The sequence below is a fragment of the Armigeres subalbatus genome, chromosome 3 (genome assembly GCF_024139115.2).
Source record: "Armigeres subalbatus isolate Guangzhou_Male chromosome 3, GZ_Asu_2, whole genome shotgun sequence".
Classification (NCBI taxonomy): domain Eukaryota; kingdom Metazoa; phylum Arthropoda; class Insecta; order Diptera; family Culicidae; genus Armigeres; species Armigeres subalbatus.
Genome location: NC_085141.1, coordinates 344,486,346 through 344,514,268, shown reverse-complemented (window position 1 = coordinate 344,514,268; position 27,923 = coordinate 344,486,346). Strand labels below are relative to the sequence as shown.

At 39.8% G+C, this 27,923-nt stretch overlaps 1 protein-coding gene and 2 long non-coding RNA genes across 4 annotated transcripts in view; 1 reads left to right on the top strand and 2 right to left on the bottom strand.

Annotated features, from left to right (window-relative positions):
• Positions 1–27,556, bottom strand: part of LOC134222419 (facilitated trehalose transporter Tret1-like) — a 47,190-nt gene extending 19,634 nt beyond the window's left edge. The window contains exons 1-3 of the mRNA XM_062701569.1: positions 27,286–27,556; positions 20,001–20,322; positions 5,708–5,843 (exon numbers count right to left, since the gene is read on the bottom strand). Of these exons, the coding sequence (XP_062557553.1) occupies positions 5,708–5,843; positions 20,001–20,322; positions 27,286–27,302 (475 nt within the window). The 5' untranslated portion in view covers positions 27,303–27,556. The remainder of the gene's footprint in view (positions 1–5,707; positions 5,844–20,000; positions 20,323–27,285) is intronic.
• LOC134222418 (uncharacterized) lies at positions 10,096–11,904 on the bottom strand. Its single transcript, XR_009982420.1, has 3 exons — positions 11,873–11,904; positions 11,266–11,369; positions 10,096–11,189 (listed from the first exon to the last, which is right to left on the bottom strand). It is a non-coding gene; the product is annotated as an uncharacterized LOC134222418 (long non-coding RNA).
• On the top strand, positions 12,384–13,445 carry LOC134222415 (uncharacterized). Of its 2 annotated transcripts, none has more exons than XR_009982418.1 (4): positions 12,384–12,443; positions 12,539–12,594; positions 12,655–13,039; positions 13,150–13,445. It is a non-coding gene; the product is annotated as an uncharacterized LOC134222415 (long non-coding RNA). The 2 variants fall into 2 exon arrangements; XR_009982419.1 differs by having other exon boundaries at positions 12,419–12,443; positions 12,499–12,594.
• Positions 27,557–27,923: the final 367 nt, after the last annotated feature.

Genomic DNA, 27,923 nt, shown 5'->3' with positions numbered 1-27,923 from the left:
TCAACACATTTTATAATGAACTAGCGTAGCCATAAAAATTTGTGGGGGGTGGGGGTGGGGGTGGTTGGGGGTTCTGAACATTTTTTTTTCACACAAAAATTTTTTTTTTCTAAAAATGTCGTCTCTTGGGGTGGGGGTTTATGTCCAAACCCCTCCCCCGTGGCTACGCCACTGTAATGAACGAGAAAAACGTTATTATTTACTGCTATGCTATCTGCAATAATCTGGGATCTCCATTTTGGTTCTAGGTTGGTGATTGTCGGCCAGTTGAGGCCCTTATGGGTGACATGCTAACATGGGGATTGCCTTTGTCACTTGCCACTGGATTAGAGAATAGAGTTGGTGTTACCGCTGTACCATTCCATGGCAAAACAGAAGAACGCTGGTCGAAAATAACGACGCACAAGTTTTGGGCTGGCCACGATCCCAACCGGTACCACTCGGATTTTTAAAGGATTCTACTTGGAATCACAACGGATTCCACTCGGAATCCCAACGGATTCCATTCGGAATCCCAAACGGATTTCAGTTGGAATCCGAAACGAATTGCACTCGGAATCCGAAACGAGTTGCAATCGGAATCCGAAAAGAATTGCACTCGGAATACCAAACGACTTCCACTCGAAATCCACGAACGAAAATCTCTCGGAATCCCAAACAGATTCCACTCAAAACCACAAATTGATTCCACTCAGAACTCAAAATAGATTCCACTCAAAATCTCGATCGGATTCCACTCGGAATCCCAAAAGGATTCCATTAGAATCCCAAACAATTTCCACTTGATATCCCAAACATATTTCTCTTGGAATAGCGTACGGATTCCACTACGAATTCCAAACGAATTGTACTCGGAGTCAACAACGGATTCCAATCGCAATCCCAACGGATTCCAATTGGAATCCCAACGGATTCCAATCGGAATCCCAACGGATTCCAATCGGAATCCCAACGGATTCCACTCGGAATCCCAACGGATTCCACACGGAATCCCAATGGATTCCACACGGAATCCCAATGGATTCCATTAGGAATCCCAACGGATTCCACTCGGAATCCCAACGGATTCCACTCGGAATCCCAACGGATTCCACTCGGAATCCCAACGGATTCCACTCGGAATCCCAACGGATTCCACTCGGAATCCCAACGGATTCCACTCGGAATCCCAACGGATTCCACTCGGAATCCCAACGGATTCCACTCAGAATCCCAACGGATTCCACTCAGAATCCCAACGGATTCCACTCGGAATCCCAACGGATTCCACTCGGAATCCCAACGGATTCCACTCGGAATCCCAACGGATTCCACTCGGAATCCCAACGGATTCCACTCGGAATCCCAACGGATTCCACTCGGAATCCCAACGGATTCCACTCGGAATCCCAACGGATTCCGCTCGGAATCCCAACGGATTCCGCTCGGAATCCCAACGGATTCCACTCGGAATCTCAACGGATTCCACTCGGAATCCCAACGGATTCCACTCGGAATCCCAACGGATTCCACTCGGAATCCCAACGGATTCCACTCGGAATCCCAACGGATTCCACTCGGAATCCCAACGGATTCCACTCGGAATCCCAACGGATTCCACTCGGAATCCCAACGGATTCCACTCGGAATCCCAACGGATTCCACTCGGAATCCCAACGGATTCCACTCGGAATCCCAACGGATTCCACTCGGAATCCCAACAGATTCCACTCGGAATCCCAACGGATTCCACTCGGAATCCCAACGGATTCCACTCGGAATCCCAACGGATTCCACTCGGAATCCCAACGGATTCCACTCGGAATCCCAACGGATTCCACTCGGAATCCCAACGGATTCCACTCGGAATCCCAACGGATTCCACTCGGAATCCCAACGGATTCCACTCGGAATCCCAACGGATTCCACTCGGAATCCCAACGGATTCCACTCGGAATCCCAACGGATTCCACTCGGAATCCCAACGGATTCCACTCGGAATCCCAACGGATTCCACTCGGAATCCCAGCGGTTCCACTCGAATCCCAACGATTCCACTCGGAATCCCAACGGATTCCACTCGGAATCCCAACGGATTCCACTCGGAATCCCAACGGATTCCACTCGGAATCCCAACGGATTCCACTCGGAATCCCAACGGATTCCACTCGGAATCCCAACGGATTCCACTCGGAATCTCAACGGATTCCACTCGGAATCCCAACGGATTCCACTCGGAATCCGACCGGATTCCACTCGGAATCCCAACGGATTCCACTCGGAATCCCAACGGATTCCACTCGGAATCCCAACGGATTCCACTCGGAATCCCAGCGGATTCCACTCGGAATCCCAGCGGATTCCACTCGGAATCCCAGCGGATTCCACTCGGAATCCCAGCGGATTCCACTTGGAATCCCAGCGGATTCCACTTGGAATCCCAGCGGATTCCACTTGGAATCCCAGCGGATTCCACTCGGAATCCCAACGGATTCCACTCGGAATCCCAACGGATTCCACTCGGAATCCCAACGGATTCCACTCGGAATCCCAACGGATTCCACTCGGAATCCCAACGGATTCCACTCGGAATCCCAACGGATTCCACTAAATCCCAACGGATTCCATTCGGAATCCCAACGGATTCCACTCAGGAATCCCAACGGATTCCACTCGGAATCCCAACGGATGCCACTCGGAATCCCAACGTATGCCACCCGGAACCCCAAGCCGCTCCACTCGGAATCCCAACGGATTCCACTCGGAATCCCAACGGATTCCACTCGGGATCCGAATGGATTCCACTCGGGAATCCGAATGGATTCCACTCGGAATCCCAGCAGTTCCACTCGGAATTCCAACGGATTCCACTCGGAATCCCAACGGATTCCACTCGGAATCCCAACGGATTCCACTCGGAATCCCAACGGATTCCACTCGGAATCCCAACGGATTCCACTCGGAATCCCAACGGATTCCACTCGGAATTCCAACGGATTCCACTCGGAATCCCAACGGATTCCACTCGGAATCCCAACGGATTCCACTCGGAATCCCAACGGATTCCACTCGGAATCCCAACGGATTCCACTCGGAATCCCAACGGATTCCACTCGGAATCCCAACGGATTCCACTCGGAATCCCAACGGATTCCACTCGGAATCCCAACGGATTCCACTCGGAATCCCAACGGATTCCACTCGGAATCCCAACGGATTCCACTCGGAATCCCGACGGATTCCACTCGGAATCCCAACGGATTCCACTCGGAATCCCAACGGATTCCACTCGGAATCCCAACGGATTCCACTCGGAATCCCAACGGATTCCACTCGGAATCCCAACGGATTCCACTCGGAATCCCAACGGATTCCACTCGGAATTCCAACTTCTATTTTTTTCTACTACAACGGATTCCACTCGGAATGCCAACGGGTTTCAATTACCACAAATATCACTGGATCATTTAAAAACCAATCTATCTATTGCGCTATATGACGCATTTAATCTGTAGAGGAGTTGATAAAATAGTAAATTTCATTAAAAAATGTTGGAGTACCAGAATCAGAATAGTGAATGTTTCCGTTTAGGCATAGGAGAGGAAAGAAGTCATAAATTGTACCACTCTAGTGGAAGCATTCAGATTTTTTTTTTCGTCAAGCATGTAGAAACAATCATCTCATTTTCTGCAATTTCGGAGACTGAATAAATACGGATAAGGAGGATGGTGACCCATGACAGTCACCCAATTCAACCGAGGATGTCCAGAGTGTGTTCCTCAGCATCTGATTGGTGCGTTCAAAACGCAGAATACAACTCGTGGGGGAAACGTTCTTGGCCGAGCGCGCGTGTCGTGCGTTTATTTACGTTAGGTCTTCTCTTGCCGGCGGGGGGCACTATAGTCTGGCGAAGACAGAATTACAAGATTTATTGCAGTTATACTACGCGTTTCAATCGGTTCGGCTTATCGTATGGAAATTGTAAATATTGCCATTGATTTGGTTCTAATTTAGGCTCATTATTTGGCATTCGAGCGAATTCGTTTAAACCGGAAATGACTATTTCGAAACTCAACTTGGTCTAGAATATGCCTAGGTGCTAGAGAGTTTTGATTACCTAAGCATAGTGAATTACTGTTGATTTTGAAGGTAAAGCAAACTCATGTAATGTCAGGAATAGCTTACTCTAACTTAGGAAGGGGATGTTAGTGTGTGGCTGTTGTTGTCACTAGAGATTGAAAATACCTCTGCATCTCCACAATTACCGCGGAAAGGAAGCTGTGCTAATTGGGTGGGGTTATCAGAAACATATTTCAGGATTCCCATTTTCTTATCTGATCTTTTAGAATAGGTGTTAAATTGTTTATCCATCGCGAAGATAAACAATCAATTGCTAAAAGTGAGCGATTGTTCATTTAAGTTTGGGCTAAAGTATCAACGCCATCATATTTTTTTCAATGTACTACAAGTTTATTATTTCTTTGAGAAAAACACGAATAATGGAAGTGTAAAATTTTTATTTGCAATTTTTAAATCAATAGACTAATTATAATGGACTTTCAAGCACCCTCAACATTGCAAAAGTAACATTTTAAGTTTGATAACGCTCTTCAAGACTCTTCAAGAGTGTTATAAAACCATCATAAAACCAAAATGTTACTAGGGTGATTTACTATAGTAATCCTATTGTTACATATAAAAAATAAGTGCATATATGTACATATGGATACCGAAAACTTATACAAAACTTCAGGCCTTCTCTATCTATGGGATAACGTCAAAAATCAGATTAAAAAACGGAGACGAGCCAGCCTAGGGCTGAAAGTCTCCTTAATAAAGATAAAAAAAGATTTAAAAAACACACTCGTCAATATTATCTCTTAAGTCGAGCAAAAAAGCAAGTAATCAACTTTTATTTTTCTGGCTTATAAACCTTGTCACTTAGACAGGTGCAGTTAGATAGACAGGTGCAGGAAATACGAAATAATAAACACAAATTTCTCGGTTGTCGATATTGGTTTAGTAGTTTGCAGAGCCGTCTTGTGAATTACCTACCAGTTATATTACCAGTTAATAAACTTTAATTTAAATTCGTGTAACGGCAGATATAAATTAGAAAATAGTTTTTATGAACGTCTCCGCAAATACAAAATTATAAGATCTACTAATTCTAATTCTTCACAAAGCATTGAAGAAAGTTTTCTAGTAAAAGACAAAATACGTATTTTCTGATATAAAACTCATGTGTTACAGAAGATTCTGTATCCAAATACAGCCGAATTTGACCCGATTTTATCCGATTTCAGTTGGGGATCGAAGCATTTGTAGATCTTGCAGGTAATACGAAAACTGTAGAAGTTCAACAATGCTCATACCAAAATCTAACTTGAAAACGACGATTCAATTGATTCCCGTCGTTTTATCCGCCAGACTACAGTGACTTTATTATGGGCAGCGTGCTTCTTCTTTCCGGTTTTATCGCGGTTGCGTTTGACCCACATTTGAATGTATCCACATTTGTACACATCAAAATTAATGCATATTTTCTCCAACTCATTAGAGATCACCCTCGGATCCGTTCGAGGGAGTATGACCTTACTCAAGCCATCGCACGCTGAGCCATGTCAATGTTATCGTCGTTGCGGGCTCACAATTACTCCTGGCACTTGGTAACTATCGTACGTGCAGCAGATATAACCGACATTATCGCTGGGAAATTGCTACTCACCGATCCACGAGCCCATCTCGATGTCGATGAACAGCGGTTCGCTGGCGTTGTACAGCTGGGGCAGCAGCACGGCGGAGTATCCAATTGGCATCCCGCATGCTGCCGCTAGTAAAAGTACAGCACATGTCACCAGACACTGAAATTGAATAAACGGAACTGTAGTCGATTGATCAGTGATGAAAAGCAGTTTTTTGTTGTTTTTGCTTTGTATGTTATGGTGACATTGATTAGAGTGTTTAATTGGTTTCAATATGTGGGGTTAAACGAAGTGCTTGGAGTTGAATCAAACGTTGCAGACGGTTGCGTCAATTTATTGGATTGAATTCTGTCTCGGCTAATGAATTACTGCTCGAAACTGATATTCTGTTTATTGAGAAAGAGTTTTTCGATCGATGGATGGCAAAATTTGGTGTTTTGGGTTCCCCAGTGCAACGATGAAATATGCTGATGCGCCCCTAACTCCTGCAGCATAAATACCTCCTTCTTATTTAATCTAACTTGTTGCATTGATGCTCTGATAATCTCAGATTTTTTTTTAATATTTAGAACTTTTTTAAGTTTTTAGTACTTTGATGGTTACGTATAGTTTCTTATCTTGTCTATTTTCTCATAGAGTTGAGTTTTGCAGTTTTTACGAAATACACATCATGTTCTAGGATTTTTTCCTTCACATGGTTTTGAGGTGGCACAACATCAGCATGCGAATGATCCTTGATAAATTCCGGGTGTACAACTTGCAGACTCACCATCTGTTCATTGATTTCAAAGCAGCGTATGATTCAGAGAAAATAAATTAGGTGTGGCAGATAATGTCTGAACATGGTTTTCCGGCGAAACTGATTCGACTGATACGTGCAACGCTGGATGGCTCGAAATCAAATGTTCGGGTTGCAGACGAAGTGTCAACCTCGTTTGTGACCATAGACGGATTGAAGCAGGGTGATACACTTTCGAATTTATTGTTCAACATTGCAATCGAGGGCACTGTTAGGAGATCTGGCGTGCAGAGGAACGGCACTATCATCACACGGTCGCATATGCTCCTGGGCTTTGCGGATGACATCGATATCATTGGAATCGATCGCAGAGCAATAGTGGAGGCTATTGTCCCATTGAAGAGGGAGACGGCGAGGATAGGCTTAACTATTAACTCTAGCAAGACAAAGTACATGGTGGCAGGTGGCATATGAGGTATCCTGTCAAATGACAGCTCAGAGAGAGAGAGAGACAACTAGCGTCCATCGAATCATGCTATCTCATGTTAAAGGTTTCTTGAGAATATACACTAGTGCTGTCCAATGACCAGCTCGAAGTTGTTCCCGTCCTGCTCGTTCGGTTTTGTCAACAAATGGGCATGAGCAGGACAGGAAGAAACTTCGAGCTACTTCAAGCTCTCATTGGACAGCACTACTACTATACGCCGTCAGTTTATTATCGGCTCTCAACTAAACAGCATCTCTAATCCTACTCTGAAAACCCATCATTTGGGCAGTACAGTTTGGCGACGAGGAACAACTTAATTGTGCCCAGAAAAAGTGATTGTCGAGTCCAGCATTAGATAGGCATTTGGGAAACCATCCATAGCGGAGCAACTGCCTTAGGATACGATACTGCGGGGTGGTGATTATCATTCGAGAAGTCAAGCACTTGGAGCGGCGAGTTAAATCTTCACCATATTTGCAAAATTTTAAGGTATTGTGGTTTGATGTAATTTAGTGTGAAACAGCAATGGTGAACCTGATGTATTGCTAATTTGGCAATCAGTGCTACAATTTACGCCATTTTGGTATCGTGGCTTTATTCATTTGTTTATTATTCACCCTAACAATACATCTGACACCCATTATATGCGAACAAACGAAAAGGCCTTTTCGATTCTTTCAGGAAAACTGACTACAAAGGACATACAAAGTGTTTTATTCTACTTAGCAATTGATTCTTTTGGATATTTACACTGTCTTATTGGAAATTCTAAAACTGTTTTCTCTATCCAATTGACGTATTGAATTCCATTGGAAAGTTGCAAGTGGTGCGGCTACTCAAAGAATTAAATCAAAGAGAACATATCTCGTAACAGTGGCCCAGTGATGTATTATGGATTAAAACTGCTATTTCCTACGACTGCTTTATCTACAGTGTCCTATAAGGACATGATAACTAAACTTCGTACACGGTTGGATAAAACAAAATCTGACATAATCCAGCGGTTGAAATTCAACAATCGTATATAACAACCCGAAGAAACGGTTGAGGATTTTGTTCTGTCGGTAAAACTGCAGGCCGAGTTCTGCTCCTTCGGTGATTTTAAAGATTTGGCGATAAGGGATCGCATTTTAGCAGGAGTTCGCGAAAAGTCGCTTAGGGAAAGATTGTTAAATGAAGAAAATTAACTCTTGCGTCTGCAGAAAAAATAATTGCAACGTGGGAGATAGCATTTCCTGCTAGACTAGATTATTTGGGGCATGTTTTAAGCGAAAAAGGTCTGCTGCTATGCGAAAAGAAAGTTGAAACAATACAAAACGCAAAGGTGACCAAAAATTCAGCCGAATTAAAATCATTTCTCGGACTCATAAACTATTATAACAAATTTATTCCTCATTTATCAGCAAAGCTTTCGTATCTGTACAATTTATTAAAAACAGGTGTGAAGTTTCTATGGGACGATAATTGCAATAAGGCATTTCATGAAAGTAAAAGATCATTGTTAAGGGCAAATATTTTGGAGTTTTACGACCCCAAAAAGTCAATAATTGTTGTGTCTGACGCATCGGGATATGGTTTAGGTGTCGTAATCGACAATATGGAAAGGCCAATTAGCTGCACATCGTTCTCATTAAATAATGCTCAGAAATCATACCCTATACTGCATCTGGAAGCGTTAGCTCTGGTATGCACCGTAAAAAAAAATTCATAAATATAATAATGGACAGTGGACAGGCATTTACGGATTATACGGACCATAAGCCATTGGTTGGCATATTTGGAAAAAATGGTAAACATTCTATATACGTGACAAGGCTACAAAGATATATTCTGGAATTATCGATCTATGATTTCACTATTCAGGGTCTGTCTCATTTGGAGAATTAAACTTAAAAGTGACAGTTCGAAAATTAGCAAATAACCCGGTAATAAAAATGGTTGGTGCTGCCCAGCAATTCCAATAAGACATCGATGCAAAATGATTCGATATCTGTCAAAAGTAATCTTGCTCTGCGAGCAGGGCTATTTGATAATTATTGAAATGTCACTTTTAAGTTTGATTTCAGTTTAATTCTCCAAATAGATGGAAATAGATGGAATAGATGGAAATGAGAATGCAGATGAGTTGGGCAGGTCAGGATCATCTCAACAATTTGTAGGACCAGAGCCATTTTGTGGAGTCCCCTCAAGCTCTATCAAAATGGAAAAAATGATGATAAATAGGAACTGGAATAATTCCACAATAGCCCGTCAAGCTAAAAGATTTTTAACACCAAATGCGTTAAACACACAAAAGCTTCTCGCTTTGTCAAAAAAAGATCTGTGTACTTATACAGGTTTAATAACAGGACATTGCTCGGCGAAATATCATATAAAACTAATGAAGAAGGTCGAAGATGATGTTTGTCGTTTTTGTAATGAGGACTGTGAGACCTCTGAGCATTTATTATGCAGTTGTGCTGCACTTATCAACAGAAGAATCAAGTTCTTTGATAAGGGTATCTTACAGCCATCTGAAATATGGTCTTTATCGCCATGTAAGGTGGTGCGGTTCATACGTCACATCTTTCCATGTTGGGATAATACCTAAAATCATGTGTTGAAAGTCACTTCTTATAGTACTTATCACCTTGAACAGGTAAATATTAAACGGTTGGTATATCACAATAGATCTAAAAAATGGTCGCAGTGATAATCACCCAACAGAAAGAAAAAAAAAATCTCCAAATGAGACAGACCCTCAGTATAGACCGTCAGCTAAAATGGGGAATGTGGATTTTTGTTCGAGATTCCCTCTGGAACAACCGATACCTAGTGAATTTGATATTGAACATGTAAGAAGCATAAATTTTAACAAAGAGTTTCCAATTGATTTTAAAGTGATTGCAAGGGTAACAAAGTCGGATGTATTTCTTCAAAATATCATGTATTACATGAAAAATGGGTGGCCAGAGAGGCCAGGAAAATCGTACGTGGACGTTTTTTCGAACCAACACGATTTGGAAATAGTGGCCGAGTGCCTTTTATATCAAGAGCGAGTGGTAATACCACAGATTCTTCAGGCAAATGTGTTGAAACTAATGCATGCCAATCATGCAGGCATGGTCAAAATGAAGCAAATGGCCAGGCGTACAATCTACTGGTTTGGAATAAATAAAGATATAGAAAAATATGTATAGCGATGTGAAGAGTATAATAGTATGGCAATTCCCATTAAACCTTCAGAAAAATTTCAATGGATTCCTACTGAAGGCCGTTCAGTAGGGTACACATCGATTTCTTTCATTTCACATTTTCACTTATTCACATCACACATTTTCACTTATTGTGGACAGTCACTCGAAATGGGTAGAAATAGATTGGATGAAGACAGGTACTGACTGCGGTAAAGTCTTAAGGAAATTGATAGCATTTTTTGCCCGTTTCGGGTTACCTGATGTTTTAGTCTCTGATGGTGGTCCTCCATTCAACTCGCATACCTTTGTTGAATTTTTGAAGAAGCAGGACATAAATGTGCTACACGCAGAAAAAAATATTTTAAAAACAACAATATTCAACGTAAAGACAAACAGAAATTTACTTTGTTTTGGCGGTAACAAGAAATTATTTTTGTTTTCAAAATTCTCTAGAAAATCATATTGTTGAAACAATAAGAAAATATGTTTGAATTCCTTGGTATGAATCTTTGCTATAGAGGTAACGCTGTAACGTTGGAATAGCTAACAATAATAATATTGTTGTTTCAACAATATTTCTCTCATTGATTCAATAAGATTGGTTTTAGAATATAGCGTAAATTTTTTATTGTTTTAATAATTATTTTCATTATTATCACGATGCCTTTTTTTATTAAAATAAATTGTATTGTAATTGTTTTCAAAATTGTCAATAAATTTATAATTTACATGACTACTCAGAAATATTTAACATTTTATTGTTCTTCCCGAAAATCTATTGCAATTTGTGTGCCTTAATTAATTTATTGATTCGTTGAATGACTGCTGTTGGCATCCCGTTCCGCTGTCTTGCTGTTTTGGTTGTTTCTGCATCATTCCTTTTAACAGAGTACGAGCCATCGCCATGGAATTGCATCTCATCCGATGAAATTGCTCAACACGAATAGTTTGCTCGTTAAGTAGTAGCCGATCTTCACCTTATACAGCACTTGGATCCATAGGTCTCTTCTTCAAGACTCTGTGCGATTTAGAATCCCGGACGTATAAAGTAAACAGTACTGTTGACTGCAGCGGTGGGAATTGCTCCGGGTTTTCAAAATGATCTACAATCGTTGAGGACGACCATATAGTGGGGGTCCAAATAGATTTTATTCCCATGGCAATGAGTGTATCTCTCACCTTGATATCGCACGAAACTTTTTCCAAAAAATCTATAAAAACGTAAAACTTGTAAAAGTTTGGTTGTCACTGTTAAAGATGTTCCGGACCACAAATGGCTGAAGCTGTTCGGGAATGGAAATTTTACAAAAATAAGACTATATGCTATATACCTTAGACGAGACCTGCAAAGAGGAAAAAATGTAACTTCAGCTGCTGCCAGTCAACTGCTGTCACGAACTGTCAGGTGCAACCAGCAGCTTTTTGAGTGAAAGTATTGGTATCCCAAATAAAATATTCCACATCATTTTTCTTTACCAAGACATTTTTACTTTAACGAGTATTCCAAACCTTCCGTTTAGCTTGTTAATAATCAGTAATAAACCTGTGTTTTGTTCCCGGTATAAAAATCCTTATGAAAATGAATTAACTATTTCGTGAATTGGATACACTTTTATTGTGCTCAGAAGGGTCCACCTGGGGCTTAGGTGAAACAGTCAAGTAAACAGTTGAAACTCGATGGTCAACTGTGATGAAAAGAAGAACAAGTGTCAAAACAAGAGAAAAGAAGCAGCGTCTTTGCAGGTCTCGTCTCAGCTATATACTATATCCTCAAAATCCTACTTACCGTAATGCGATATTATTAAAATTTAAATAAAATAACTTAAAAACTGTTTTTCAAATCAGGACAAAAATGTTAGTTTGGTTTATTTTCTACCGAGTGAAGTTGTTGTCATCGGGGTAGGTTATGTGAGTTACTTTTACGTTACGTTCTGGTACACGGACAGAAATTTGTTACTATTGAACTAATAATAACGATCGTTATATTTAAATAAAATAAATCATTTGAATTTATGTTGATTATTATTGTTTTCACAATAAAAGTGAATATGAATCCAATTTCAATTCATATTTGTTTCAATAAACAACGTTCAATAATAAATATTGTTAAAACAATAAAAGTTATTATTAACTTAAAAAGAATTTATTTTATTTTTACCTGCAGTTAACCCAGACACCTATAGCAAAGGTAGTCTTACAATAATGCTGTCCAATGAGCAGCTCGAAGTAGCTCGAAGTTGTTCCCGTCCTGCTAGTTCTTTTTTGTCAACAAACGGGCATGAGCGTGACAGGAACAACTTCGAGCTACTTCGAGCTGCTCATTGGACAGCATTATTGTAAGACTACCTTTGCTATAGGTAAGTAGCTTTTCATATATTGAAAAAGGGTTTTACTATATAAATAAATCAATAGATACTTATATGATTCTTCTGTCCCCGTTAACAAACTACAGCTGCTCTGTGTTCCGATGCCAACCAAGGAATTTTCGGTCAACAGTAGAACTGAGATGTAAGCTGAAGATCTGGCAGGTATACAGTGACGTTATCCAATTTATTTATTTATTTTCAGACTAAGGCTGGAGTGGCCTGTGCAGTTCATAAAAGTCTTCTCCATTCAGCTCGTTCCATGGTTGCACGTCGCCAACCACGCACTCTACGGAGGGTCCGCAAATCGTCTTCCTTGGTCGCTGCGCACCTCGCTTTCTTGTGCCCGTCGGATCGTTGGCAAGAACCATTTACATCGGATTAATGTCCGACACCGTAGTCGTTCGATTTTCGCGGTTTGAACGATGGATGGGTCTCCCAACAGCTGATGCAACTCGTTGTTCATTCACCTCTCCCGCGTACCATCCGCCATCTGCACCCCGCCATAGATGGTACATTTCACTCTATTGATTCTAAAATGTGGACCTTTTTACGGAAAGATGACAGACGAAGATGCCGTATAATTAGAGGTGGGTGGATTTTTGAGAGAGTGGATTTTTGTTACAGAGCGTGCTGAGTCAATATGACATCTATCGCATTTTGTCTATAACTATAGTTTCCAAACACCTCGTTCTTTCAGGCTTTTTGTTCTTTGCTAAATATCTTCTTGTGCAGCACTCACGGTTCCATTTTTTATAAGTTGCCTTTCATGTGCACTATACAGCATGTCGTTTAGACAAATCCGAATGGGAACAGAAATGAAATGCTGCCTAAATAGATCTTCTCAACCCTATCAAGTAATTGACTGGAACAACATCGAAAAATGCTTATTATTTATATTCAGTTGTAATTATTGCATACCGAAAAAAATGAAAATGAAAAGATAATACAAACAAAATATATCTAATAAAATGTTAACATTATACATTAAACAAATTGATCATTGTGAGAAACGAATGAATTTGAAAGAAAAACTATATTTAAATTATTAATGTATTGACTGTTTCCTTGGTAACAAAACGCGCCGACCATTTTTTAGGCACTATCAAAATCGTCGCCAACATCTTTATTCTAAAATTATGTTAGTTTTATAAGTAAATAATGTCAATCTGCATTGAAAACTGGGCTCAATTTTGGGAAATAATGTGATTATTGAGTATATAAAATTTTGTTCACAGTTGATTTGACAGATCTTATGGCCATTTCTGCTGGCGACGATTTTGGCGTCAATTTGTTTTGCGACGATTTCAAATCGTCGCGGCCGATAAGGTGGGAAATTGATAATATTAAAATAATAAAAGATAACGTTGAAACAACAATATATTGCTGCTATTTCCTATAAACCCAATGATTGATTCAACAATAAAAATATTGTTAAAACAATAATATTTATTACTGTTAGTTATTCAAAACGTTACTGCGTTACTATGATAGTGGAGATTCGATCCTTCAAATGCGCATTGAATTCAAACAGATTTTCATTTTGTTTCAAAAATATCAATTTCAGCTTGATTTTAAAAACAATAATAAATTCTTATTACCGCCAAAACAATGGAAAATTCTGTTTGACTTTACGTTAAATATTATTGTTTTTATAATACTTTTTTCTGCGTGTATAAGTGGTTGATGTCTTTGAAATAGATAGATAACTTCAAGTAAAATTAAATCAAATGATGTTTGTAATAAAAAGAGTTTTTATTATTTTCAAAATATTTATGATTGATGATTGTTCCATATGAACTAATATTGTACAAACAAGAATAATCGACATAAATTCAAATGATTTTATTCATATAAATATAACAATTGCTATTATTGGTTCAATAGTAACAAATTTCTGTCCGTGTAAAAAGTCCGCCGTATAATCCATCAAGCAACGGGCAAGCAGAGCGGCTGGTACGAACAGTGAAAGAAGTCTTGAAGAAGTTCTTATTGGAACCTGCAATGCTGGAGTTGAATTTGGAGGACCAAGTTAATTTGTTTTGGTTCAATTACAGGAATAGCTGTTTGACGCTTGATGATAAATTTCCATCGGAGAAAGTGTTCTCATTTAACCCTAAGACAATTATGGATTTGCTTAATCCAAAAAAATACTATAAAAATCATTTACTGTCAAAGCCTAATCATAATAACAAGAATGATTACATTGAAATTAACAAGCAGATGCATGACCCTCTATATAACCTGATGACAGGTGATGTGGTATGGTACAGAAACAATAACCCACATCACTTTGCACGATGGTGTAAAACTACATTTTTAAAACAAATTTCCAAAAATACCTTTCAGGTGGAAATTGGAAACGTTCGCCTAATGGGGCATCGTCATCAGCTAAAAGTGGTTACTAATGAAGCAGCTGCGATACCGAATCTGACGCTTTCCTTCCAAAAACGAAACAGTGAGCTGCCGGCTAGCAGTGAGGACGAGGAATACGAAGGATTGCCAGATTCAATTCAAACAACATCGAAGAACAGTCGGAAGAGAAGCCGCCCTGATGCTGCGCTCGATTCTACGCCAGGGCCTAGGCGTTCGAAAAAAAAAACGAACGGCAAAGTTCGACCTTGAATTTGTATATGATTGATTAAAAGTGTATGGTGCATTCTCAGAATAATGAATCTAAATTTCAAAATAGTATTTTGACTTGAAATTATTAAAATTATTTTTAGTGTTAAGTACAAAAGCAAAATTCTAATCTAAGTTGTTCAGTGTTATGAATTTAGCGAATGATCTCTTGAAAGGAAAGAACTGAGGTATCCTGTCAAATGACAGCTCAGAGAGAGACAACTAGAGTCCATCGAATCATGCTATCTCATGTTAAAGGTTTCTTGAGAATATACATTATGCTACGTACACACCAGTCAAGCAGTTTGACGAACATTGACTCCGCCCCCAAGAAATCGCTTCGGTTCCTGCTTTGTTTGAACGTGTGTGAAGTTGTTCGAACAACCATTTGACAGTTGGCGGCTCGGTTGGAAAAAATTAAAACGGTTTGATTTTGGTTTGAGTTGTCGGGGTGGAGTCAAGGTTCGCCGAACATGTTCGAGCATTTGTAGTGAAGTTGCACAAACCCCGTATATTTTTGATGGTTGGTGCTCGAATTGGTGCTTCGGTCGTTCGTGTGTGATATTGTTGGTCGAATAAATTGATTGTTCGTGTCGCTGTTGATAAAACTTTATGGATGTTTGAATAAACGGGAGGTGGAGTCAATGTTGGTCGAACTGCTTGACCGTGTGTACGTTCCATTACCTGAGACGAGACCTGCAAAGAGGAAAAAATGTAACTTCAGCTGCTGCCAGTCAACTGCTGTCACGAACTGTCAGGTGCAACCAGCAGCTTTTTGAGTAAAAGTATTGGTATCCCAAATAAAATATTCCACATCATTTTTGTTTTACCAAGACATTTTTACTTTAACGAGTATTCCAAACCTTCCGTTTAGCTTGTTAATAATCAGTAATAAACCTGTGTTTTGTTCCCGGTATAAAAATCCTTATGAAAATGAATTAACTATTTCGTGAATTGGATACACTTTTATTGTGCTCAGAAGGGTCCACCTGGGGCTTAGGTGAAACAGTCAAGTAAACAGTTGAAACTCGATGGTCAACTGTGATGAAAAGAAGAACAAGTGTCAAAACAAGAGAAAAGAAGCAGCGTCTTTGCAGGTCTCGTCTCAGTACATTACCATACGCCGGCAGTTTATTATCGGCTCTCAACTAAACAGCATCTCTAATCCTACTCCGAAAACCCATCATTTGGACAGTACAGCATAGAGGAAGACCTATTGGTGCTGGTGCTGAGGTAGCGTTTGATGGGGATGTGTTTGAAGTTGTTGAAGAATTTGTTTACCTTGGAATGCTTGTGACATGTGACAATGGCGTTTACCTTGCAGTGAAAAGACATATTGCTGCTACGAATAGGGTCTTCTACGGAATACGTAGCCAGTTTAGGTCCTGCAACATGCAGACGGAAACGAAATTTGCTCTATATAAAACTCTGATTCTACCAGTGGCTCTTCATGGACATGAAGCATGAACGTTAAAAAGGCGGGGTATTCGATCGAAAAGTGCTGCATACAATACTCGGAGGGAAACTAGAAAATTGTGTGTGTCGCAGAGGCATGAATCATGACTTTGTATCAAGTATACAAAGAAGGGGGGCCCCTCCTTAGCCGTGCGGTTACAAAGCAAGACCATGCTGAGGGTGGCTGGGTTCGATTCCCGGTGCCGGTCTAGGCAATTTTCGGATTGGAAATTGTCTCGACTTCCCTGGGCATAAAAGTATCATCGTGCTAGCCTCATGATATACGAGAATGCAAAAATGGTATCCTGGCTTAGAAACCTCGCAGTTAATAACTGTGGAAGTGCTTAATGAACACTAAGCTGCGAGGCGGCTCTGTCCCACTGTGGGGATGTAATGCCAATAAGAAGAAGAAGAGGATACAAAGATGAAAATATTGTGAATCGTGTAAAATACGGCAGACTTAAGTGGGCTGGTCATTTAGGGCGAATGTCGGAAGAAAGAATAGCGAAAACAATATTACCAGAGAACTTGATAAAGGCCGGCGACTTTGTGGAAGGCCACGAACATGCTGCCTGCACGCATATGTGAACACGATCAATATTCTTGAAATACTGACGCTCGACATTGAGCGAATAAACTTATCAACGCGAGGAATCCTCCACCGCCAATTTTAAATAATGTTAACGGAAATAGAGGAAGAATACGAAAATTTGCTGTTTTATTGCTTTTGTTGACTAAGCCGGGGTACAAGGCTTGAAAGGTTTTATTCTCTTCGAAACGAAATCGCACTATTTTGACACGATCAAGAAAAATTAATACCCAAATTGATGGATCCTGAATGGGCGTGTGGCTTAGCTTTTTTGGTAGATATTACCAAAAATCTCAATGACTTGTACATGCCAGGAACGGATCAACATGTCGAACTTTTATTATCCAACATTAAAGCTTATGTTGGGACGAAACATTTTGACACAGTTGGCTGCTGAAAATTGGTACATTTACCTCATCTTGTTAAAAGTAGTTCATGTAAATCTGTTAAATATGCTGATATCCAAGACCACCATAGAAATTTTCAAGACTATTCGTTGGTTTTATAGAACACAGTAACGAAATATCCATTTTCTCAACACCGTTCAAGGACAATAACGACAGAGTCCAAAAACGGCTGCCACAATGGCTGTCCTATAAGACCATGGCTATAGCCATAATCTCGCGTTATTATAAAATGTACCTGAAATGTTTCAAATGGAGATTATCGATATCGAATACAACGACGAGCTCAAATCTAAATGGCAGATAGAAAACAGGGAAAGAGGCTTTAGACCACCAAATCCAAAATTAATGCAATCCAATCCCAATGCAATCCAAGTTGAACTTAAATCAAACTCAATCCAAATCAGGTCGAAAACCAATCCATATCCTATTCCAATAGGATCCTAATCCAATCCAAACTCAATCCATATCCAGTCAAATATAATGAAAAGCTCATTCACATTTACATTCAATCCAAATTAAATACAAATCCGAACTAAAACAAATCCAATTTAAATTCAATCCAAATCCAGTCCAAATCAAATCAAAACCAAATTCAAATCCATTTAAATCCAATCCGACTTCAATCTGAATCCAATACAAATTATATTCATATCAAATTCAAACCCAATCTAAATCCAAATCCAATCAAATTCCAATCTAAGTCTAAATCCAAACTCAAACCAATACATAAAAATTCAATCTAAATCCAGTCCAATCCAGATCAGTCCAAATATAATTCAAATCCAGCCAAATCCAATTAAATAGTCATTGAAATTAAATTTATATTCAATCCAAATTTAATCTGGATCTAATGCAAATTTAATATGAATCCATTACAAATCCAATCCAAGTCCAATCCAAATCAAATCGAAGCCAAATGCAATCTAAATTCAATCCAAATCCAATCCAATCCAAATCCAATCCCAATCCAAATCCAACCCAAATCGAAATATAATCCACATCAAATCTAAGTCCAAATCGATTGAAAATCTTGCTAAATGAAATTAAATACCTACTCATTCAAATTTGATTTATATCCAATCCAAATTTAATCTGGATCATATGCAAATCCAATATGAATCCATTACAAATCCAAGTCCAATCCAAATCCAATCCAAACCAAATGCAATCCAAATTCAATCCAAAATTCACTCCAAATCCACTCCAAATCCAATCCAATCCGAATCCAATCCAAATCCAATTCAAATCAAATCCATATCAAATCCGATCCAAGTCTAGCCAAACCTAATTATAGTTATTCAAATCAGATCTTTATCAAATCCAAATTTAATCTGAATCTAATTCAAACCCAATGCAAGTCCAAACCGAATTCAATCCAAAGCCCAATTGAAATCTAGATCCAATTGTGCTGCCCAGGGAGTCGAGAATGTTTCCCACCCGAAAACATCCTAGACCAGACCGAGAATCGGACTCGCCATATCCGGATTGGGAGTCCTACGCACGCCTTTGCTCGTAAGGCTACTGGAGACCCATACCATACAAACTTCAAATTGCGCGTGCTCAGTCAAAAAATAACCAAATTAGCTGAAAAACTAGGACTATTAAAATCGCAAATACCATCGTTTAAACACGGGGGAGCAAAACAGTCAAAATTGGAATCACTCTACTGCCCACACCTCTCAGTAGTACCACTTTGTTAAGGTTATCTTAATGCTACCCTCATTAAGTTATCCTATCGGTAATGTGATAGATACGGTCCATCCCCCTACGGCAATTGGCGAATCAATCACACTCATCCATACTATCTCTTTTCAAACACGTGCTTTCTGTTTTGGTTCATAGTATCGAAGTGTGTTTGTTTACCAATTTTAGATGTTTTGTCAATCGTTTAGTAGATTGTAGCGCCGCCCTCTAGATCGATTTTAGTTAGTTCAGCAAAATGTTCTATCGTTTCATCTATCGTTTCCATCGTTTCAGATACATATACATATAAACACAGCTGATCTCAAGATGAATCGATTAGTTAGAAAATCTTGCAAATCGGTTCATCCGTTCCCAAATAGGTTCAAATATCCCAAAATCTATAATTGCGTTATTTTAATCTTCACTGAATATTACGACCAAGTCTAAATAGTAAAAGCATGATAGTTTCATAAACAGGATTGATAATCAGCTAATGGATCGAATAATTGCATTCACCCTATGTGCCATACTCTCGTTCTTGAACGCCGACGCGCTTCTGGATTTAAGTACTTAGTACCTATATCACTTTTCAAGGCTTTCTGTTATCTAGTTCCCTTCGACATTTAGGCCATAGATTAAATATATCGGAATCAGAACAACAACACAGAATGGCGAACAAGGCTGAAGGGCGGAAATCAATATCTGGTTTGCAAGCACATGTGTACCTTGGGGGACCTGTTTTACAGTTTTTGGACGATTTACTCTGTATTAATTTGGTTTGCTGTTTTAACATACCTGATGGAACACGCCTTTGAATGTCGATCGAAATTTTTCATCGTCAGCTTCCTCCTTCTGTTGCAAATACTGGGTATCAAGTTCTTCTAGCTTGCCATCCAAATAGAATGACGCCAGCACTGTGGTTGCATCCTTCTGGTCATTTGACACGTGTGATACTAACGGATTTGGTTTTGGCACTTCACTTTTATCAGGGCAGTTTAAACTTTCTGAATTGATGCAGCTAATGACAACCGTTGGAACGGTTGAACCGTTGTGGCATTCGGGTGATCGTTGATTTGTTTCGATGACGGTATCGCCCAGTAACGGGGATTGTGCGTTGCTACAGAAAAAAAAACAAACAAGGAGGTGTATGAATTTAAATAGGATTATCCAAAAAACCCAATTGATCAAGCACATAGCTATACATGGTAGTTTTGAGTAGCATAATGCAAAATTGAAAAAAATCAGAGTTTGCGGTTCAAACAATAGTAAAAAAAATCTGCTGTCATAAGTCAAGTTTGAGACACTGAAGACGGCCTTACAGGTCGAAATGCATATCTGTAAATACTACAACGCGATGGTACTAAATACACCTAGTACTAAACTCGGTGAAGATGTTTCACTAAAAGTTTTCTGAGGATTTTTTTTGTTCATTTTGGATTGCTACAAAAATTATTAAGAAAAACCAAACGAAAGACTTATAAAACTGATTAAAGAATACACTTTAATTTTCATTTCCTTTATTTAGCTTCTAAATATAAACAGGTAACACTGAATCAACTATTTGACGCCACAATACACGGTTCGAAGCTGCAACTCTCCATCCTCGAATGGCGCCAAGTAGTTCCCACGCTCGCCAAGTAGTTCTGTACCTGGTCAGCCCACCTCGCTTGCGCGCTCCACGCCTTCTTGTACCTGCCGGGTCGGAAGCGAACATCATCTTTGTAGGGTTGCTATCCGGCATTCTTGCAACATGCCCTGCCCATCGTACCCTTCCGGTTTTAGCTACCTTCTGGATGTTGGGTTCGCAATACATATAGCTGGGCGAGCACGTGGTTCATCATTCGCTACCTCACACCGTCTTTTTGTACACTGCAAAAGATGGTCCTAAGCAATCGTTTCTTGAATACTCCGAGTGCTTGCAATACCTCCTCGAGCATGGACCAAGTCGAGCTGCCGTCAACCAAGCCATCTTGATAACTTTCTACGGAAGAGGATCTGAGGTATTACTTTGTAGGTGGCATTAAAAATGGTGATCGCTTGAAAGTTCTTCTGCTAGTCGCTTTTCTGTTAAATGATGGGGGGTCGTAGGTGGGGCATATGACTCCTTCCTTTCACTTCTCCGTAGCTGTTCCGTTTCCCAGATTCTGACAGTTTGCAGTTCGGGTCCATCTTGATGAGCTCAGCTCCTATACCATCCTTACCAGCTGCTTCATTGGTCTTTAGCTGTTGGATGGCATCCTTAACTTCCTTCAAGATAGGCGCTGGTTGGCTTCCATCGTCCGCTGAACTGGCGTAGTCATCTCCTCTGCTGCCTTGCCTTTCACTGCCTGTATTCTCAGCGCCATTCAAGTGTTGCTTGTAGTGCTGCTTCCACCTTTCAACGACGACGACCCGTTCATCCGTCAAGTTGCTCTCATCCCTATCCCAGCACCTCTCGGCTCACGGCACGAAACCTTTGTGGGATGCGTCGAGTTTCTGATAAAACTTGCGTGTTTCTTGAGAACGGCACAGCTGTTCCATCTCCTCGCACTCCACTTCTTCCATGTGGCGTTTCTTCTCTTGAAAAAGACGGATCTGCTGTCTTTTGTTTGGATTGACGAGGTGAACGGTGAACGGCTTCTAGCCGAGCAGCACAAGTTGGACAAAACTGGTTGCAGCAACTTGAATGTGACTAAATCTTGTCACATATGAGTTGCAGTAACTTTTGTGAAACATGTGTACTGCTAGGGTAATTCCTGGAGAAAAGCCCGTAGTAAATCATGAGTCCTGCGGATCCGATTTCCCAAGATATGTTCACGTGCTGAACGCTACAGCCTCTTAGCTGCCTATCCTGCGGAGCCAAGGACGAACCTTGAAGGATCCTCATGCCACTGTCTATGTGTCCAACGTTGCGGACAGCTAACGGTGCATACCGCGGAGTCGAGAAAAAGCTTCGATGAACCGCCCATGGTTCCAACGCTACGATTGCGCCAGCTGCCTGCCGCCCGCACGCACCGCTTTTTCCCTCCCCCATGTCAAACACTGCAGCCTCGCCGGCTGCCTATCTCGAGGAGCTGGGAAAAAACTTCGGAGAACTCTTCAAGTTACCGTTCACGTGTACAACATCTCAACCTCGTCGGCTGCCTATTTTGAGGAGCCGGGAAGAAACCTTAACGTACCCTCAAGCTACCATCTACGACGTGTACAACAATACAGCCTCGCCGGCTGTCTGCTTCGCGCGGGGCCGGAAAGACGACGCGACGAATCATCGATCTCCCCTTTCCCTACGTGTCCAACACTGCTGCCGAGCTCGGAGCTGTGAAGAAGCTTCGACGCATCAAGCTAATTTGTTCAACGCTGCCAGCCCAGCCGACTGTCTACTTGCGGAGCCGAGAACGAAGCCCTTCGAAATCCGTTGTCGGTACCATTGAGTACCCCAGGTATGTCCAACAACATGAGAATGCCGACAATGGGTCCCCAACTACCATGAACGGCCGCAACCCTTCCTTGCCTACCACTAACCCATAACCCAAGAGTCATGAAAAATAAAATACAAATAGATATGTATTGTTAGTTACTTTCCAACGCTATCCCTATGTTGTGCATGCAATTGCGTCGAAACTCTCGTTGTATCGTCCACCTCTCTTTACTATTTCGTCATGTATCCCTTGAGCAGTTAAAGAGAAACCCAAAGGTAAGCTAGTTTGGGACGTGTGGATGTCCGCTGCATAGACGGCTGGACGTCACTAGCTGTTACACCTAGTCGCAGCTTGACCGCCCGCGCTGCGTCCTTCTCTTTCAGAATATGATTCCCAAGAGCACCAATAATTGCTACAGGAGCTCCCAGAATTGCCCCAGGAGTTCCAAAAACTGCTCCAGGAGTTTCAAGTATGTCTCCAGGAGGTTTAAGAATTCCTCCAGAAGTTAAAACAAATCTTTCAGGAGCTCCAAAAATTCCTCCAGGTTGTTCAAAGATTCCTACAGGCATTTGAAAAATTCCTCAATGTTCCACGAATTCCTCCTAGAGTTTCAAGAATTCTCCCAGAAGTTAAAAAAAACCATCAAGAGTTCCAAGAATTCATCCTGGAGTTCCACGATTTCCTCCAGAAGTCTCAAAAAATCTTCCAGGTATTCAAACAATTTCTTCAATTTTTTTCCAGGAATACCAATAATTCCTCCAGGAGTCACAGGATTTTCTTCAGAGATTGATCCAGGAGTTCCAGAAATTCATCTTGAAGTTCCAAGAATTCCACCAAGAGTTTCAAAAATTCCTCCATTTGTTCCATGTTATAAGGATTTTTCCAGGAAATTCAAGAATTCTTCCAGAATTTCTAAATATTCATCCAGGTTTTTTTAGAATTTCTCCAGGAGTCCCAAGAACGTGATTTCCAAGAATTCTTCAAGGAATTCTAAGAGTTTCTCCAGGAGTCCCAGGAATTCCTCCAAGAGTTCCAAAATAGTCCTACTGGTAGTCAAATATTTTTTTCAATATTTCCTCCAGGAGTTCCAACAATTCGTCCAGGAGTTCCAAGAATTTATCCAAAAGTGGAAGGAATTTCTTCAGGAGTTCCAAGAAATTCTCAATGAGTTCAGACAAATTTATCCTGGTATTGAATAAATGTCTTCAAGAGTTACTTCATAAATTTCAAAAAGCATTCCAGGAATTGCAGATATGCTAGATTTTTTTCCAAGAGTTCCAGAAAATTTCTTTTGGTATTCAAAACATTTCTTCAGGAATTCCTCCATAAATTCCTTCCTAAATGAGCTCCAAAAAAATCATCCAGTCATTTAAAATAAATCTCCAATAATTCCTCCACGAATTCCAAAAAAATCCTCCAAGAACTCCAAGCATTCCAAGAGTTCCTCCTAGATTTGCAAAAATTACTCCGAGTTACTCCAGAAATTCTTCAAAGTTTTCAAGAAAAATGCCTAGCGCTCAAAAAATAATAATTCTCCAAGATCTCCTCAAGGAGTTCTAAGTATTTCTCCAGTATTTCTATGAATACTTCCAGGGAGTAACAGGAATTCCTCCACGAGTTTTTGGAATTAATCCAAGAGTTCGAAGAATTCCTGAATGAGTTAAAAAAAATCCTTTCAGGCATTCAACGAAATTATCCACGGATTCCTCAATGAGTTCCAACGAATTCTTCCAGGCATTCAAAAACGGTCACCAAGATTTCCTACACAAATTTTAAGAATTTCGCCAGGAATTTTTAGAATTCCTTCATGAGTTCCAAAGTTCCTCCAGGAGTTCCAAAATCGTCTTTAGGAGTTCCACAAATTCATTCAGCGGTTCTAAGAATTTCTTCAGGAGCTCCAAAAATATCTTCAGGAGTTTTGAAGCTTCCTCTAGGATTTTCAAAAATTCCTCCAGGTTTCAAAGATATTTCCAAGAGTTTGAAAATGTCTCCAAGAGTTCAAAAATTCCTCCAGTTTCAATAATTCTTTCTGGAATTCCAAGAAGAAATTCATGTTGGATTTTTGGCAGTAGTTTCCATTTGATTTTTCGAAGGATTTCGTTTTTGATTTTCTGGAGCAACTTCTTACGGGATTTCTGGATGAACTTCTGAAGGCACTTCTGGTGGAACTCATGGAGAAATTGTTTATGGAAGCCGCTGAAAATTTTATTGGTAGATCTTGTTGAGGAACTGCTGTAGAAAACAGTTCAACATAAAGATCATGCTATTTATGTTGAACTGTAGAAAACCCTATATTTTTCTTTGCTAAACAACTCAATTGAATTATCCATCCCATGCCAACAAAGTGTAAATTCATATAACAACTGATTCAATTTCTATAGTAAAACTCTGAAAAAATTTCTGAAGAAATTTCCGAATAAATTTCTGATTCCCGTTGGAAGTCGAAGACAATGTCTATGGAAATTTTAAAGGAGATTCCAAAGGATTGAAGGAATTTCTGGAAGAAATATTCTGAAGGAATTTCCAAAGAAACACCTGAAACAATCTTGTTTAGGAATTCCAGCAATAAGTTCCGTAGAAATTTATGAATCAATTTTTGATAAAAATCCCAAAGGCATTTTCGATAGAATTAATGAAGGAATTTTTGTTAGAATAAATGAAGGAATTTCCGAAGAAAAGCTAAAGGACTACTTAAAGAAATTTCCAAACGAATACTTCAATAAATTACGATGAATTTCTGGAAGGAAAAATTGGAGGAAATTGTAAAAGAATTTCTAAAACAATTTCTCAATGAGTGTCGAAGGTGCCCTTAAGAGATTTTCTGAATGAGTTTTTCAAAAGCATATCCGAAGAAATTTTGAAAGAAACATAAAAAAAATCGTAAAGGATTTTCCAAAGAAATCTCTAAATAAATTTTCGTAGAAATATCAGGAACAATTCCTCAAAGTGTTTTCAATATCTTTCCTAAAGAAATTTCCGGATGCATTGCCATCATCATGAATCTCAGGGAATTTCAAAAATTATTTTAGAAGTATTTTCTGAGAGAACTTCTCAAGAATTTTTTCAAGAAGCCATAAAGAAACTCGTGAAGCTATTTTTGAAGAAATTTACGAAGGAATACCAAAAGAATGTTTAAAATCATTTCTATAGAAATTCCTAAAGGAATTTTGAAAGAACTTCGTAAAAAAATTCTAATCTCTAAGTTATTTCTGGAACAATTCCATAAGATGTGTTCTAAGTGTTCGTAAATGAATTTCCGAATGAATCATTGGAGGAAGTTCTCAAGGAATTTCGGTAAATTCCCAATGGATTTTTTAAAATACTTTCTTTGAAGAATTGAATCTCTGGAGGAGTATCGGATGGAATTCTTGAAGGCATGAGCGGAGAAATTCTTGGTGGAATGTGCGGTGGAATTCTTGTAGAAATTTTAGAATGTCGGAAATTCCTGCATGAATTCCATGAAAAATAAGTTTGGAAATTCTTAGAATTTCATACAAGAATTTTGGAAGGAATTCCTTAATGAAATTTCCGAAGGAATTTGTGAAGGAAGTTCCGAAAGATGTTTTGTATTAGTTCCGGAGGATTTTCCGAAGGCATCCCTAGAGGATTTTTCCAAAGAATACCTGGAGGAATTTCCGATGGATGTCCTGAAGGAATTTCTGGATGAATATCCGAACGAATTCCTGGAGGTATTTCCTAAAGAATTTCTCAAGTAACTCACAAGAAAAAATGCCCGGAAGATTTTCCGAAAGAATTTTCGAATTTCAGAAATAACATCTGGATGAATATTTCAAGAGGAATCTGGAGGAATTTCTAAAGTTCTTGAAGGAAATTCTTCAAGAATTCCAGGAATTGGATATGCCATTGAGATCCAATCTATTTCAGGCTAGTACTTAAGGATTTCAAGAACGGTTACACGATGTGCTTATTCTGGAAGCTTCATGGTCCTACGAGGACATAAGACATCTGGAAAAGATTTTTTCGTGTTTCTGAGTTCTGTTTTTCACATACCCATCTGATTTCGAGTATTTTTATATATATTTTTAAGTAGTATCCCAATACAAAGTAAAATACTTATCCCATTTCAGCTATCAGTTTTTTCAACAGTCGCTCTATTGCGAAGTTCGGTCTCTTTAAGATTACACTCCTGACCAATAGCTCAGTTCCATTCAGTAGTTCAAATTTGGCGACGCCACCATTTCCAGTAGATCAAGGAGATTCATATCGAATCCACAAAGCTCTAAACTCAAAGTCCAAAACTTTCTCCGTTTACACTTGTTCACCGATTACCCAATATCACTAGGATTTCAATTCACCGCGTGCTGAATCAGTGGTCCCATTCCCCAAATTTATGTCATTGCCATCGTTTATCTGCCATTTGATTGTTTCGTCTCGGTAAGGCACGCACGCACGTAGATGCTTGTTCAATTACGAAGGAAGCTTTTTTTTCGTTTGTGATGCACTAAAAATTCTCCGACTAACAGCTTGTTACTTATTTTTAAAGCATCCTTCCAAGAATATCCATTTGGATTTTTTTCGTTCGATGACCTTTGAACTATGAATCTGGTTGAGGCCAGTTTGAACACATTTCCACGCACACCCAGTTCCTTGCACATGATTCATGACTTTTCATAGTCCTTTTATCTCTGACCGACACCAAGATGCACGTCACTACAATTTACCTTCTATCCATCTTCATATTGATTTCAGCATTAACTTTATCCACTGGTAAGCATTGCTTCGGTGAAGTCAAACTATTTGAAGTTCCCGCAATGATGGAGCACTTTATCGATTGCTTCTAGCTATGTTGGCAAGAATCTTTCTCCTCGTGGAACCCAATCAAACACCTTCACGAAAGACGAAGTTCACGCGCATAGCTATCTATCGCGAAACTGGAGATCAAACGAGGAAAAAAAACGTCTTATCATATCAACGGTCTCGCGACGAATGTCAGCCAGCCGCTAGCATCGATTTCGTATATATGCGATACGGAATATATCCAGCAAGGCGGCAAACAGCATCGTCATCCGCCCGTTACCTGCCGCAGCGAAGTCTCGTGCCCCGTTTCAGAGGTATCGAAATCCATATAAAGGGTGACGTCGTTTTCATGCGAGCGACTGCGATATATGAGCTAACGGGGTTCCGGAGAGCGGTTCCAACCTCTCTGTTTTGATTTTGCAATGAAAGTGAAACCGCTGTTATCACACGCGGGCGCCCGAAAAGCGTCCATCAGCTGATCTGTACATTGCGATGATGGTGGTTGTGCTATCACGGACGGTAACCCTCTCGAAACCTGGTGATGTTGAAAATGTTGGTAAAG